The sequence below is a fragment of the Poromitra crassiceps genome (assembly GCF_964638095.1).
Source record: "Poromitra crassiceps genome assembly, chromosome: 2".
NCBI classification, from domain to species: domain Eukaryota; kingdom Metazoa; phylum Chordata; class Actinopteri; order Beryciformes; family Melamphaidae; genus Poromitra; species Poromitra crassiceps.
The window spans coordinates 82,958,117-82,975,767 of record NC_139624.1 but is presented as its reverse complement, the minus strand read 5'-3'; the positions used below and the strand labels follow the sequence as shown (position 1 = coordinate 82,975,767).

Here is a 17,651-nt window from a genome sequence, read left to right as displayed (position 1 = left end):
CATTAGAAAATGACAAAAGACTCCTCCAATCTGGCAGTGGAAATGTATGCACAAACTGTGTGTGTGTGTGTGTGTGTGTGTGTGTGTGTGTGTGTGTGTGTGTGTGTGTGTGTGTGTGTGTGTGTGTGTGTGTGAGAAACGGACAGGGCTGTGTGTGTGAGAGAGACAGGGGGACAGGGCTGTGTGTGTATGTGTCCTGTGTGAGGAAACAATAATTATTTGTGTCCAGTGTTCACCCATTACAAAATAAGTGTGTATTTGATTTTTATGTTTTAGTTTTACATCAAATTAATTACCGTAATTTCCGCACTATAAGGCGCACCTGAGTATAAGCCGCAGCAGCAAAATTGCCTGTTTGTTACATATATAAGCCGCACCGGACTATAAGCCGTGGGTGTTTTGATGTTTAATTACCATATGTAAGGGTTCGTGCACAGAGGGGATTGTCGGGAAAGAGATGGCTGTTTGGGGAAGCTCCCATTTATTAACATTTCAACAAAACAAAACAAAAGTCAGGTCACTAATCCCCAGACAAAATCACACATTGTGAGATGCTTAAAAATCACCATCGGCGGGAGCTTTACTCCAGATGCTGTGCAGCCAAGAACACAAGTGAAATTCGTTCTCTCGTGACCTGTGGTTCTCAACGTGATGGACGATTCACCTTTCTTGTTAACAGTCCTAGTGAGAGGCAGGTCGAACGTCAAAGGCACTTCATCCATATTTATGATCTGCTCCGGTCCGATGGAATATTCCTTGATCTTTCTTTGTGTGAATTCGCCGAAGTTTGTAATTTTCTCCTGGTAGTCGGGAGGGAGTTGCTGACACAGTCGTCCGCGCCCTGACGGACAGTCCCTTTCGTCTCGGGTTTGTGCATGATCCTTTGCTGCTGCTGCTGTTGTTGTTGTTCCTGTCTCGCTACTGTCTCAGACATGGCTTTCAGGCTCAATCGCCGCCATCGTCGTACCACAGCCAGTTCTCCATCTTTTGAAGCATGATGTTAGATTACAACGAGCTAGTTGTGTGGCTTAGCCTTCCAAAATGTTGCCGTTAGTTTTTTAGAATGTAATACATAGAATTGGGAATGTTACATTCAATTTCATTCAGACTGTCTTTCAGGCTCAATCGCTGCCATTTTCCCCCCGGAGCGAGGGAGGAGGGAGGGTGTTTTACCGTAGTGGCTGAGAGAGCGTAGTGGCACAGTGCTCCAATCAGGTCGCGAGGCACATTTTTTGCAACATCATCCAATCAGGGTCTCGCTCTCGTAATGTCTGTCTTGCTCTCGTTCTGCCTCATACCAACATCCATAGATTTTGGAGGTCCCCGAGCGGCCGTTAGCTGATAAAATCCATAGATAAGCCGCATCGTTATATAAGCCGCAGGGCCAAAAAACGGGGGAAAAGCCGCGGCTTATAGTCCGAAATTTACGGTAGATGAACTAAATCGTTTACATACTATATTACCAAAGCACACACATACATACCTAACCCTAAAAATGTTTGTTGCCTGCTAGCTATCAGACAGCATAGAGGCTTAAATATGTGCTGTATCGGTATCGGATCGAAATCGGTATCGAATCGGGTATCGAAATTTGATCGGAATCGGATCAGTTTTGAGGCTAAAATATCGGAATCGGATCGGAATTGAAAAATCTCGATCGCAGCATCTCTAATCATAATACAATGCAATTGTATTGTAAAGTGAGAAAAAATAAATCATGCATTGGGGGAAAAAGTGATGCATCGATTTAAGATGCATCGATAATCGTAATCGAATCGAATCGTAGCCCTCTGAATCGTAATCGAATCGAATCATGTGGCCAGTGAAGATTCACAGCCCTAATGTCAAGTGGTTGTGGGACAACGAGAAAGTGTTGTGAGGTTAGTTACTGCAGGCTGGAAACGATGTGTGTGCATTTGCGATGTTGAAACTGGACTGGTAGATCTCGGGAGGCTGGCTACTTGAAAAGTACTGTAGATCTTGGGTCAAAAAAGTTTGGGCACCCCTGCTGTAGGCTATATCAAAATACCGTTTGCACTACTGTTTATTGTTTGTTTTTTAAATACAGCTGTTTTAGCCTATTAAGTATAAGAAACTTCTGTTTTGTGACGCCCAAATAAAATTCTTGAATGATAATCTAGGAATAGGCTACATGCAAAAATGCAAAAACGGATCAAATTCAGGTTTGCTTGTCTTAATAATAATGGGTAAATGGTTGAAGTTGAAGCAATTGCAGTTATGTGATTGATAATAAGTCCACACTACTGACTGCCCCCCGGACCGCCCCCCAACCATTCCTTATTTCCATTTCAAGAAGTTGGCAACCCTAGCTGAGTACGTCGGAGGTGGTGGGTGTCTTCACCTGCCTTCTCCTCCCCTTCATAAGTGCGAGCGAACCAGGAAAGTATGTTTTTAAAAGGTGAATTTCAGGCCCTCATAGATGTGGTGTAAAGTGTATGTTTTAAATATGCATATAAAGAATGTACATGTACAGTACATTGATACTCATGATATCAGCAAATAGGGATGTCCCGATCACCTTTTTTTGCCCCCAAGTCCGAGTCATATGATTTTGAGTATCTGCCGATACCGAGTCCCGATCCGATATATTTCTGCAATGCATTGCAGAAATAGTTGGGACAACAAGTTGGGACAACTTGGATGCTTTTTTCCCCCTTTCTTCTAAGTGTTTAAGTGTTTTTATTTTAACCAACCAATGTTCTATGTTTTTTTTATGTCCATTTGTTTTGTTTGCCTTTTATGCTGCCTCTTGGCCATGTCGTCATTGTAAATGAGAACTGGTTCTCAATTGACCTACCTGGTTAAATAAAGGTTAAATAAATCAAATAAAATTAATTGTATCACAACCACAACTCAGTTAGTGCAGCATTGGTTAAGTAAACAAAATAAAATCTTTTTACAGCTTATCAATGGTGCAGCACAAAATAACAAAATAAAAAATATGACAGACTGTTTTTTTTCCACTACAAACTCGCCAGGTTGAAATTTATCAATTTGAGGTGAAAGGTTGTTTTGTGAAAAAGGTTCCCCCCTCCCCATTAGTACACAAAGAAGAGGACTATCCATTCCACATAAAATGGAGTCGTTTTAGAATCAGTAGGTATATTTTGTAAGATAAAAACTGACAGAGAGACATTTTTTATCTCTGGACACGGCTGGTATTCATTTGCATGCAGCGTTTCACTGGCTAATGTCTGCTATTGTTTCGAGTTTCGGCCATTGAGCCACATCAATAGAATCAGGCGTGGAGGTCCTCCACTGTCTGAAGCCAGGTACTCTTGAGCATGCTTGCTAAATGGGGGCGGGGTGCAGCTCTGTTTACAAGTTAGATAACATGAGCCGTTTTCACACATGCGCTTTATACCGGGACATTACCAGAAAGTGGTCTATGCCTTTCATGTGTGAAAATTGTTTTCCGGCACAAGCGCGCCCCCGCGATCGCTGATCTTTTACTACCTCCTAGGTAGTGACAGGACCGGTATGCTGGCAGAGCGACTCAAGTGTGAAACGTGTCAAGTCATTTGCCGGTCCTTCTCTCATGGGCGAGGTGTACACACATTGCTTAACGTTCCAGCGTGCATAATCTAATCATTCGCGCACATCGAAGCAAACTGCCGAAATTATCTTCTCGTCTCCTCTTGTCCCTACCTCCTCCTCCCCATGCCTGCTGCACAGCGCAGCGTGCAACAGTTAAATTACCTTACAGCCAATGTTAAATCATCCAAAATTAACATGAAACAGTAGCCTATTGGAAAAACGGGCAGAATATGTTAATTTAACTCTTCTGTCTACACTAATCCTTCTCTTTATCCACACTGCTATCCTGAAATAACACAAGGCATATGTTTAAATATATTTTTAAATGAAAAGTAAAGTAGATTACTTCATAGCCTACATTATTATTAACTCAAATAATCAATTAGACTCACGTGCGGTAGGCCTATATGTTTTCCCTGCCAGCAGGCATACCTCATGCGCTGCTGAAGGAGGTTGTGCTCCATGAGTGATGCACTTTTGGTAGATTCGTTTCCCAGTAACAGCTGATCGTCCTGAAAATTGTCTAAGCTTTTTCTGAATATTTTTTTACACTATAACCGACATGGTTGATATAATAATTTGTTTGAGAAATGTGAGTATCGATCATTAATCTAATCGTTCACGCAGAACTGCATGATCCTGGTCTCATCCCATCTCCCTCGTGTCGTGTGTGTGTGTATGTACTGTATGTATGCATGTGTGTGTGTAGTGAATGCCATGCAACTTATGGTAGCCTATAACGTTAAATTGTCTGACGGCAATCATGCAAAAAAATAGTAGGAGTAGGAGTAGGAGTAGGCTCCCATATTGGCTCCTTTGGTGGGGCACAGACTCAAGCAAGGGTGGCACTGATTGCGGCATTTAGGAAGGATGTAGAAAGGCTTTCCCTCACCAAAATTTAGCCTAACGTCACTCTAGCTTAGCTTAACAATTAGCCCGCTACAGCCTCTGAAAGACAGTATTGTTGGCCATAGATGCCAGCACCCTCAGGATTTTGGGGTGGCCAATTAGATTTAAGGGGTGACCAGTGCCACCCCTGGCCACTCCCTAGAAACTTCCCTGCCGAGATGTGTGCACAGGATTTGAACAGTGCACGTAGACCCCTGTCCCCCGGGTGTACAAGATATTGAGAGTGGAGACAGAAAGTGCCGCGGCTCAAAGCCGGTGAAACATGCATACGCGCACATGCGCGCACACACACACGCACGCACACACACAGTGCCAGAGAGAGGGGAGTGGGGGAGAAGGGCCTGACTTGCGCAAACCTGCACCGCTTCAACACCTAGGAGTGATTTATCAGACTAAAAGTCCTCTGCTAATTTCATGTTTTTATTGGGGGGGGGGGGGGGGGGTAATCAAATAGGCTACATTATACATGACCTCGTTGCTCCTTTATGAATAAACATTGGAGAAAGCAAATTGGATGCATTTGATTTGAGTATTTTGCATGAAATCTCATAAATCCCTATTTTTATGGGATTTTGGCACTTAAGGGGTTAATATCTAACTAGAACGACCGCAACGTGGTGCCTCCGCCATTAGTTCATTCTACAGTCCAAATAGCAAATTGGAAGAAATTCCGTCAAGGCGCTCCTGAGATGTTGCGTTACAGAGCTTGAAAATTGGGTGTGTGAGGTCACAGTGACCTTGAACTTTGACCACCAAAATGTCCTTGAGTCCAAGTGGACGTTTGATGCAAATTCGAAGAAATTCCATCAAGACATTCCTGAGATATCGCGTTAACAAGCTTGAAAATGGCATTCGAGAGGTCACAGTGACCTTGACCTTTGATAACCAAAATGGACTCAGTTCATCCTTGCGTCCAAGTCGATGTTTGAGCCAAATCAGAAGAAATTCTATCAAGCCGTTCTTGAGATATTGCATTAACGAACTTGGGAATGGCGTTCATGAGGTCATAGTGACCTTGAAGTTTGACCACCAAAATCTAATCAGTTGATGCTTGAGTCCAAGTCGATGTTTGAGACAAATTTGATGAAATTCCGTCAAGGCATTCCTGAGACATCGAGTTAACAAGCTTGAAAATGGCGTTCGAGAGGTCACAGTGACCTTGACCTTTGACCTTTAACCACCAAAATCTAATCAGATCATCCTTGAGTCTAAGTGGATGTTTAAGGCAAATTTGATGAAATTCCGTCAAGGCGTTCCTCAGATATCGCGTTAACAAACCTCGTACGGACGGACGGTCGTACGGACGGACGTACGGCCAACCCGGATCCATAATGCCTCCGGCCTGGCTATCGCCGGCGGAGGCATAAAAATGCTCAAGGGTGCTCACCGGGCACCCTCCTGTATTTTGAATAGGTACCCCCAAACTACAAGAATCAGCAGAGAAAAAACCTTTATCCGACGAAACAAGGTTCATCAAAAAAACAGCCTTTGGCTCCCGGACTAAAGAGAACCGCGGCCATTTTGGCGCCACAAACAACAGGACAATAGCACAGAGAGGTTTGTTGTGCCCCAAAATGGCCAATCTCTTGTGCGCTGTTGCAACGGATTAGTTCTCGCTTCTTATCAATGCTCACTCGTCCTGAGATCGGCTGCCTCCGTCAACCTGTTCAAGGGACACCTGAAAACGCACTTATTCAAGCAGGCGTTTGAACAGTCTTAGGCCGATCATCACCTCACTGTCTTCTTTGTTTTATGTTTGCATGTTGTTTTTAAGATTTTATCCTACTTTTGCTCTGTAAGTCCACCATTTTATGTTACTATTATGCCCTAGAGCCATGTAGGCCTATAATGTTTTTGACTGACATATTATGTACAGCACTCTGTGCATTCGTGCTGGGAGGGGTGCTTTAGAAATAAACTTTTACTTACTTACTCGTCACTCCCCACTACTAAAGTTAAAACTGCGTGTGTTGCTGCGTGCAAGAGGGCTCGTGTTTACGATGAATATGACAAATTGCAATGATAAAATAAATGACAGATTGTTTATTTGGATGACTGAAATGTGAGAATTGCCATATTTGTTTTGTGACTTTTTATACATAAAAATCCGATCTCTTCCCCCGATTCCGGATCAGTTGAAAATCACGTGATCGGCCCCGATTTCCGATCATGTGATCGGGACATCCCTATCAGCAAAGTCACATTACTGATTGTACATTACCTACCTGTACATGACCTTCCTCTGTGACTGATGAAGCCTTACTCAGGGTGATGGTCTGTGGAAACGTGTGTACGCCAGTGATGCCACCATCTGAGGCTGAATCTGGAAAGGATGCAAACATATGTTAACAGATGATGACATCAGGACAGGATCAAAGTAGGGATGTCGAAAATCATAATTTTTCTTGACGGACAACCGACACTCATTAGCCGACAACTGTCGGTTAACCGAGAAGATTAAAATGCGCTATTTTACTGTCTGTGCCCCATTAAACCATAGGCCTACCAAATGCTTGATTTTTTTTCAGTAGAAAGCGTTTATTTTTACATCTACAAACAGAAAAAAACATATTAACAAAACGAGAAGACAAGTTAAATCCTCCAGCCATCTAAACAAAAACATTCCTCGGATAGGCTATGATAGGAGCTGCACGCATTTGCGGAAGGGGGAAATACGGAGGGAAAAAACCCATACTCACGCTCACAATTCTTAAATGAATTATCTTACTGCATGTGTCGTAAATAGTCTAATAAAACCAGCAGAAACTAATTTTAAAAGCTCAGAACGAAACGTGTTGCTAATTGAACGAATTTCCACTTTGAATAGCACATCAAGACACCGCCCCAAGCCTTCACGCTGCAGGGCGCACTGACGAAGCGCTTATTGCTCTGCTGCCTTCTGACATTCTCACTAATTCAACAGTGGTTTACCTGCTTTTGAGATCTGCAAAAAATAGTTTGCTTCTCCACGCTTCTCCCTCTCTCTCTTTATCTGCGACGAGGGCTGTAGGTGGCTATTATGCTCTCTGTGTGTCCGGCTGCACGACATGACGACGAGTGCAGCAAGTCCGCACGCTGACAGCTGTCAGCATTGCGGGACTCGGGAGGATGAACAAATGAGGCAGGCTGTCCAAACTTTTTACCGATCTAATATGAGATGCAGAGAAATAATTATATATTAATAGCCGATGTGTTTAGAAGAGCATTCTCACTCTTGCTGTAATCGTTGTGGGATTATTACACCTGAGAGACAGACAGACCCGGAGAGAACTCAATTTACGGTAAAAGTGTGGATTCCTCAGTGAATCGATATGGAAGACGCAGCTTGTTTTGAAACGCGTCATTGAAAGTAACCTCATGGTTTCATGACAGTGGCTGGAACACAGAAGGAGCATGACTGACTGGCTCGCTGTAGTCTCAGTCTGCACAGGGCAGGGCATCTTCTCCCGTCTGGTCAAAGCAGAGAGGAGGCGGGGGTGTGGCACATGTGTGGAGCTGAGTTTATCACAGAGCACATCTCGCACGCGGGGGGAGAGGCGGACAGTGCACACTGCTTTTCCATTTGGAAAAGCCTTTCTCTAAATGAATGTTGTTCTGGCAGTGGCAGAATTTAATTCCTATATAATGCTGCTACAGTAACTACTTAGGCTACGTTAACATTGTTGCTTACCGCGAAGGAGGGAAAAAAACACCATATTGGCAACACGTTGTATGCCAATTTAATATGCAAATTAACCGTTTGGCCGACATGCTTAACCGACCAATGACGTTGTCGGCGGTTAACCGGTTAACGGTTAACCGTCGACATCCCTAGATCAAAGAGGCTAAATCAGCGGTTTTCAAAGTGTGGGAGAGAGTGAGCCTCCCCTCAGAGAACATATAGACAGCTGACCCCCATCCCACCCCACCCCACGTAAATATTGTCCAACAGTCTGACAAGTTCCCGAAAATTACACCCCACAACTGCAATGCAACCTTTAAAACCCAGAAAAGACACCACTTATGCCATATCACCATATTCAAAATCTAAGACCATTTTAAATTGTAATTGAATTAAAAAGTGCATTTCTCTCTCTCTCACACACAGCTCATGAATGCTGATTGTTGACTGGCATTTTGATGGAGCTGTTCTGGTTCACTGTGGATTTATTTTTCGACTTGTGAAAATGCTTTTGATGCCATTGATTGTATATGCACATTGCACGGACGGAGTCACACACAAACACTTTTGTCACAATTGGCCGCATTCAGCGCCCAACGTTGCGTTGCCTTAACATTACATCCACAGTTCAGACTTAATTTTTCATTACAGCATTGTTATCGCTGGCCAAAAGTGGAAACACACACTTAACCCAAGTTTGGCTATGTTAAGCAGTTAATTTCGAATATCTATTACCGGTACTATGGTAATGACGGAGCAGGGGTAATCTGCTGTGTATGGGGCTGTTCACACCTAACGTTTGCATTTTTGCATGGAAAAAACACTACCTGTAGCAATTTCTGTGAGGAGAGGGCAGGGACCATTAGGTGACATTAGCTGCAGCTGTTAACCTACCTCAGATCTCTGGTGGTTGGATGGAATTGGTTAGCGCTTCGTTCGAGCAGACTTGTGAAACAAGCAAAGGCTCATTTCCAATAGGCCTACATGTCCGGTATAATCCATTCTGCTTTATGATCACTGTTACAGTAACATAAATCCACGGATTACAAGGTCCAGTGTTCTGCCAAAAAGTGAAAACTGACCAGTGTCCATAACGTTAGCTGCAGCTAAATAGTGATCGCCATAAAGCAATAAAGTGATTCGTTCTCCACATTTCTTGTGGCTAAGGTTATGGGACAACGACAGTGTAGTCAGTAAACTAGTGCCACGTTTTCAATTAGTTTTATTGGGCGTGCGTTATGGAGAAGCATGTGTCTGTCTTGTGTCGTTAACGGGAGCGCTTCTCCTCCGCCAGTCAATTTTCGTGATGAGCTGGGAAACTTCCGGTTAAAACTTTCAAAATAATATTACTTAAACGAAAGTAAATAGCTTATTGATGCACGTTGGATGAGAAAAAGGTATTTCAACGAACACAGCAGCAAACCCTGTATCAAAATACTCGTGATGTTAAGATTACGAGTGAAACTGTGGCTGTAAAGCATTACTCAAAAATAATATTGATGCCAATGTTACAATAAGGATTTTATTTTGAAAGCTCTAAAGCAGATGACATACTTTTACCTTTTGGCTGACTTGACGCCCGTGCAGTTATGCCTGTCTGAAACACAGCCATGCTGCCTGTATAGCCAGATCCACATGACGATGCGTGCATACCATTTTTAAAGGGGTGGGGGGTGCAGCGAGTACTAGGGCTGTGAATCTTCACTGGCCTCACGATTCGATTCGATTACGATTCAGAGGGCTACGATTCGATTCGAGTACGATTATCGATGCATCTCGATGCATCTTAAATCGATGCATCACTTTTTTCCGCAATACATGATTTATTTTTTCTCACTTTCTTTTTTCTCACTGTGTGGCTACTTTTAAAATAAAAGTGCATTTGGAATTGCATTGTATTATAATCCATAATTAAAATAAACAACTGCATGTACTTCCATTATATTTTATTTGATTATATATATATAAAAAAAAAATGTAATAATCGATTTTTGACATTTGTGAATCGATGCAGAATCGTGCACGTCCGCATCGCGATGCATCTTATAATCGATTATTTTTGACAACCCTAGCGAGTACCCGAACAACGGAAACATTACTCGAGTACTGACGTTTTGAACGAGTACTTGAGTCCCCTAGTACCCCCGCCCATCCCTAATTTGGACGCCAAGTATCGATATTAAAAAAAAATCTGCCCGAAGCACCCGATGTTGCAGTCCGTGCCTGCAGTGGCGTATTGAGTCCAGATAAGCTTAATAATGTAGCCTATGTGGGGCCAAAACAAAACAAAAAAACACTGCATGTTTTACTTCCGGTGAGGTCAAGGAAAAGGTAGGAAAAGGAGTTAGACAATATATCGAAATATCGCAATATTCAATATATCGCAATACTAGCATATCGCAATATCGCAATACTATCGTATCGTGAGTATCGTTTTAGTATCGTATCGTGGGCATCTGGTGATTCCCACCCCTAGTCTGTTGCGGTTGCCCATGACATGTAGGCAGCCTATTTCTCCATTAGACAAGTTGCTATCCCTGCCTGCCTGCCTCCCCGAGTTTATGGAGCTGTATAGTTAGCAGGACACCACCAAACTAGTTTTCAGGTAACATTAGTGAGCGCGTGCCTGCGTGTGATAGAACTTTTCCAGGGCCTGGAAATTGTATTTTAATTTTCCATTACTTTTACGGGTTTTTCATGACTGTACGAACCCTGAACGTCAGTAGCCTCGAGTAACCTTTCAGCTGCCCGGATACTTCCCCCAAAATTTTGTAAATGCCCCCATTTTTTTAGACAGTAGGGGCAAAATTCAACACAAAAATATTTTTTACATTCCCTACACTGTCACCGTCCCCCAACTCCACTCAACCATGACGTGCAGGTGGTGTTAAACAAGCGCATCATATGCCCAGTTCATGCCAAGTTCAGACTAGGCGCTCCAAGCCCGTTTTTGGAGCTCGGCGACAAACCCCCCTGATCAGAAGCAAATCACGTTGGCTCGGCGCTTGCTTGTTAAGTGTGAACTGTCGACAGACGTGAGCAGCGGGGAGCTCCCCTGAGCACTCACCGACGAGTCACAGAGGTCCGATGGATATATAGCCTGCTTGATATCTGGGTGTGTGGGAGAAGCCATTCAATCAGCTGCAGCCAATGAGAGAAGCGCAAGACATGGGGTGAGGAGGCAGACACAGGCTGTCATCTATAGCAGCTCCCTGAATCATGCATCCATGAATGTGTCTAAAAAATATTTCCACTGGAGAGTTTCCTCTGTCCTGTTTATACAGTTTTGAGTTTTGCTGTGCTGCTCGACATAACAATTTATCAGGAGGACAGCCTCTTTTCTCCAAACAATGTCACTGTATGAAGCAGGATGGCACGGCTGGTGCCTGTTGACTGCTCTGTGCTGGCTGGAGAGGAAGCTGCGCCCTCCAGCCCTCTGTGAATCCCTGATCATTATAAGCCTGAATCGTGTTATCTAGACAGCACTGTATGCCCTCTGAGCACCGGGCAAGTGGTCTGAGGAGCAAAGACAGAGAAAGAATTTATGTTGTGAGCGCGTGTGTGTTTTGAAATAAAGCCAGCTAAAAAGTGAGCAGACCTCATTCTGGCTTGTTCTTCCCTGCAAACCAGCGCATTTTTTGTGTGTGTTTATGTGACAAAACATGATTTGGAGACCAGACTTGTCGGGAACTCCTCCTGGTCAAATATCTTGTAATGTGTGATCCCCTCAGTGTGAAAACCAAAACGACTCAAAGACTCCTGATTACAAGACAGACAGTTGTATACTGTGAAAGGAACAGAGACGGATGAGGATCTTGTAGTTTGTACGTGCCATCAGAGAAGCAGGAGGAGGGGAGGAGCATTAGTGGAGCACAAGTCTTCAACTGTGTAATGGTGGTCTCGGCCTAGTTTCAAGATGAAGACCAGACACGCTAACCTGACGCTGCCAGATGGACGGTATAGCTCCACATAGTTTCACTAAACCAGTCGATCTGGGAATGCAGTAACCAGACCCGCTGACGGATGCGGGCACTTTTTCCAAGCTACTTGGCAGGTGATTGGATGACCCATCTGTCTATCACCGCTCGTGGGTGTTAACTTCAACCAATCAGATCGCCGAAGGGCCTGTGCCTGATCTCCGTGGTATTCATTGATTGAGTCCTCACGGTCGTAAAGTCACCTTCGAAGCATTTAGTTAGATTATAACGACTAGTTGTGTGGCTTAGCCTTCCCAAATGTTGAGGGTCGTTTTTTAGAATTTAATACATAGAATTGGGAACGTTACATTCAATTTCATTCAGACTGTCTGTCACTTCCGCGGCGGCAGCCATGTTGACGAGTGAAAACTGAAAAGAACTACAAAGACCATGTACCCACTACTTGCCCAGACGAGCCTGAGCCCGCCTACGGCTGCCGCTGATTCGTCGGGCCGGCATGGTTCGACCAATCATCTTAACTGCCTGTGCATGACAAGATGGATACGTCGAGAGAATCTCTTTTGATCTCGCGAGGTTATCCATCTTGCAAGCAAGGTTACAGCCTCACATCATATCCTAGTGTGACGACAAGTGTAAATGATGTCCGTGTGACGCACTTGCCAATATGACGCCGGTAATGTCGTCAATGCCGAGGCTATGACGTGGCAGTATTTATAGCCATGCTCAGCGTGTCATCGTCCTCTTTCCCTGATCCTTCTGGTCGCTGTACCTGAGCTGATCGCATCCCATTCTCTGAAGCTGTGTTTCGCCCCACCCACCTCCCCAGTCCACCACCAATGTCTTGACTCCTGAAGAATCCCCTACGGGGGGGGATTCTCTATCCTAGTCCGAGCAGATGCCTCAAGAAGAGAGGCATCTTACCACGGAGTCATTACGCCAAAGAACTAGTTGCCATGCTGCCATGCCATCAGAATTAGTTGCCATGCCGTTTCATGCCATAGATCGTATCGCCATGCCATACTTGAATAAAGCTTGCTTGTTAACTCTACCCTCTGGTCTCTCATGATTGAAATATGTTTCCATGAAGTCGCTCCATTACATAGGCTGTCTTTGCAAACATGCATTGCAGCGGCGCTGCCAAACGGTATCACAGCAACTTCATAAATTATAAATTATCCACCCCCCCCACCCCCAAGTACCCGATTCAGGGTTCATACACATTTTGACCAATGCATTTCCATGACTTTTCCATGACTTCAAAACAAATTTCCATGACCAAACATTTTGTGAAGTCTCGGTGCATACATGAAAAAGTGAATGAGTTATGACATTCTACTTTAAAATGTCACTAGCCTACACTTCACTTACTGTAATGCAGCCTTTAAAACCAGGAAAAGACAACATTTATGCTGTATCACCATATTACCATATCCAACATCTAAGACAATATCTACTAGGGGTGTCACAATATATCGTCCCACGAAATTTCGCGATAGTAAAACGTCACGATATGTATCGTTGAGATGAAATCTCATATCGCAAAAAAAAAAAAAAAATTTTTTTTTTTTTTTTTTTTCTTTCAAAAAATAGACTAAGAAACGTCTTTGTTCGTTGAAGTTCAATGTGTGGAAAGTAGTTCAGTTGAACAAGTCTCTGAAGAGACACATGAGAAGTTATACAGGAGAGAAACCATTCAATTGAGAGGAAAAACTGAAGATGCATAAAAAATAGATTAAGAAGTCTTGTTGTTTGAGTTTGAAGAAAAACTGAAGATGCATAATGAGAATTTATACTGCTGAGAAACCTTTTAGTTCAAAGTAAATCTAAGTGACGGTGTAACTCATTCTATTTCAAGATGAGCCTTATCTCCAATCTCATGTTTTTTCTAGTTGTTATTGTAATAACAATTTCCCACAACAGCATGTTTTGTATTTGTGCATTTCAAATAAAATACTACTTTTCCAGTCACATATTGTCATTATTCAAATTTAAAAAAATATTGTTAAAATCGTATCGTATCGTATCGTTATCGTGAACCCAGTATCGTGATACGTATCGTATCGTGAACTGAGTGTATCGTGACACCCCTAATATCTACTCTCATAGCACAATATTGATATAAAATCGATATTTTGCCCACCTCTAATATTGAGTGCCAGAATCAACCTCCCAATGATGCAATTTGCAGAAAAACATCATTAGATTTCATCGATTATCAATCGATGAATCAGTCTTGTCACGTTAAATGAGCCTGATGTCAGTTGTTTATGAATTTTAATCACTCACTTTCACTCTTTTGCAGGAATTCAGGTCACTTAAATCCTGACAGCGTCATTCTGGTTCTAAATCCAGGGATCCACTTTCACTTGACCAACCTGTTCCTGCCTGCTTTTGAGCACTGACCAACTGTAGCCTATTATAACAATGAATAGCCTACTTGCTATGCTGATATCGCTTATTGATGATGCACAGGCATCATGTCATCTACTACAATAATCAGTTATCAAAGCTTATATTGTGATCTGATGTCCCCTATACTTAATACGTTTATGTGATTTGTTTGATATTTTTGCAACCAGATCCCTTATTAAACGGCGTCATGAATAACTTTAGTTGGCAGAGGGTCTGCGCATTTCCTTGTCAAACTGGTGAAAAACATTTGCCTGTCACAAAATAACACTCGTTTGACGACTTATTTGAGGGAATGTAATTCGCTGACCTGTTGCTCTTTGGTGGGGCGTTTGGCCAAGCGACGTGTCGGCTCTGTTCGCCTGCACACTTTTACTACCCTCAAGTTGTCTCGCACACCACAGGGGAGGTGCGCCACACACTTTGAAAACCGCTGGGCTAAATCATAGCAACGCAACTTCATCTCATACATACCCATGTCATCAAACATCCTATCAATGTCTTCAAGAGTCGCCTTTCCTGTGAATTTTTTAGATGAACTGAAACACAAGGTCAAAATGGTCAAAATGTTGGCTGACAAACTTCATCCTTCCCAGACAAATTGTGTGAGGCACAAAGCCAACTTCAGCAGAGCACACAGAAAAGATTTTGCAAGGGGAACACCGCAGTATACCTTTCCTTGTTGTGGAAGTAGTGGAGCGTCCCCTTTGGTCTCCTCTGTGAACAGGCAAGTGGTATAGCAAGAGTTATTCCTGTGTCTTGTGGAAAGCATCTATTTAGCAGTTACTTTGCTAAGTAATAATGATTATTGTTGTTGTTATGCTACATAATCCCTCAGCGCTCCCTGATCAGGACCACATAAGGTAAAAAAAAAAAAGCACGGAATCTGTAACATTAATTAATTAATCTAAGTCAGGGGAGGCGGGCCTCCCCAGGGTAGCCTGGTAAACCATCCGGTCATGAACCATCCATGAAACTTACTAAACAGAATGTGAGTTTACGGATCCAGATGGTTTAACCAGGGTATCCCCAGGGGGGCTCCCGGCAGTTTCAGGGGAGGCTCAGTGGATGGAATTGAGAAAATATTAATTACATTGGTTATCGGAGATCACACAGGATAGCCTAAATATGTGATTTGGTTAAAAATATACAGTAGTTTTGTGGTATTTTACTGGTTTATCCCATTTTCCCATGTTCAGAAACTAATAAATGCCTTCAGACAGACCCTTTTTATGCATTTGGTGTAGTCTGAAGTATGTCAAACAGCAATATCAGGCTATCTTGGCACAATTGTTGAGTGTATATGGGATCAGACAAATAACATAACCATTGATCTAAGTAGTTTATCCAAAATCAAAATTGCTGACCAAAAAATAAAGTCGGATCAACTGCCTGTGCCATTATGTTCCGTCCAATGTAACCCTTAACAGGATGCTGAATTGCAATGCACACTGAGATGAAAATCCCCAGACGGCTAAGGTCAGGTAGTACAACAGCTAAACAAGCTGATTTTGGGTGGGCGCGTTGCGTTCAAAGTGAAGCTGAAAACGAGTGCTAGAAGAAAATGTAACTAGTTAACGCTAACGCTAGATGCTTTGAAGCAGACGAGAACATTCAGAATAGGCAGGATCCCTCTTGCTTGACGCTAGGTAAGTTGAAGATACGGTTGCGTGACGCATGTGTCAGACTGACAGACTAACATTTTAGTACCAATAACTACATTAAACAGGGTCACTTACCAGAGTTGGGGATTTCTTCTCCATGTCGTCTCCCTTTGAGACAGCTGTTTCGGCCAGCGTCCGCCGCTTGCTAACAAACACAAACAGTTAGCTAGCTAGCCAACAAGCTAGCATATCTTATAAAACAAGCTTGTTCGCGTTTAACACCATTAAGCATTTATTTGAAACAGCCCAGTAAAATGTAGATCGCGTCAACTAGTAATGTTGACGGGAAAGCTGTTGGGGTCGAGGCATTGTAATAACCTGGATAGAGCGATAAAACGTTAGCTTACCCTAGCTAAACAACAGTCAAATAGCCCGCGGCCACGCGCGCACCCGTCAGCGTTCTTCTTCTTCTACGTCTAAATTGGTAGACTGCATTCTGCTTCTTCAGTGTTTAATGGCGGTTGGCATCCAAAGAATTGTTGCATTACCGCCAACTACTGGATTGCATTATATTTTCAGTGCTAACTATTTACCACCCAAGTGATCCCCTTTCGGTTAAATGTAAGACCACTAGACCAGATTGGTAATAAACTGCCAGTAAACAAAATAATTACACAAATAAATGTAGAAATATATAAAATCGTCGTGAAATCAATTAATAGTTGTTTCAATTTACTATTTACCTTTTTCTAAGTGGTTATTTTATTCCCCCTTTTCTTTTTGCATTGCTCCTCTTTTTACATTACTCTTCTTTTGATCATGTCTGCTGATTGGGTAATCCTTTGCAATCAATTATTTCAACAGCATGTACAGGCCTACACTGGCCTACACAGTAGCATGTCCAACTCTCAGCAGCAAGAATTTTAACCAAAACCAGGAAAAGTTAACATACACCAGTATTAGCATCCCTGCACTGGCTACCTGTAACATAGAGAGCCGCAGGGATGACGTATTTTTGTAGTCAGAACGCGGAAGTCCCGGACTTCCTGGTTCTTCACTGTTTCTGTCTATGGGATTTTTGAATGGGTTTTTGCCGCAATGCTTCAAATACGGTCTCTGGGCAATGCAAGATTAATCAAACGCGAACCAGAGTTCCGTCGGATAATCTTCACACATGAGGACCACTTTCATGAGTTTTGTAGCGTAAATGCGAGCCCTAGAAGTAAAAAGCTCGAGCTAAACTAATCCAGAACTACACACTGTCGCATAGAGACACTGCGTAACGCGTCATCATTCAGAAACCACGCCCAAGACGGGGGAAAACAGAAAGCCCCCCTCCAATACTGGCGTTCTCCTATGTCACGTGCATGGTTGTGTGTTGCACACAAAGATCGTATATACTGTAGCGAATCAGGTATTCGCCCAAGGAACCAGGAGACTTGTCGTTGGTACAGGCTTTTATTCTTAGCTTCACACACAGCTCCTAGCGGTAGCCTCGCTGCTAGCTCCACACACGACCAGTCAGCTCGCTCACATATCCAGACTGACTCCTGCCTCGAGACAGGAAGTGGC

General features: G+C 43.1%; 1 protein-coding gene across 1 annotated transcript in view; it reads right to left on the bottom strand.

Moving 5' to 3' along the window:
- LOC310793228 (uncharacterized protein) overlaps positions 1–16,544 on the bottom strand; it is a 90,509-nt gene extending 73,965 nt beyond the window's left edge. Inside the window, exons 1-5 of the mRNA XM_083654996.1 lie at positions 16,487–16,544; positions 16,215–16,284; positions 15,149–15,192; positions 14,950–15,014; positions 6,693–6,790 (exon numbers count right to left, since the gene is read on the bottom strand). Of these exons, the coding sequence (XP_083511122.1) occupies positions 6,693–6,790; positions 14,950–15,014; positions 15,149–15,192; positions 16,215–16,238 (231 nt within the window). The 5' untranslated portion in view covers positions 16,239–16,284; positions 16,487–16,544. The remainder of the gene's footprint in view (positions 1–6,692; positions 6,791–14,949; positions 15,015–15,148; positions 15,193–16,214; positions 16,285–16,486) is intronic.
- Between the last annotated feature and the right edge of the window lie 1,107 nt (positions 16,545–17,651).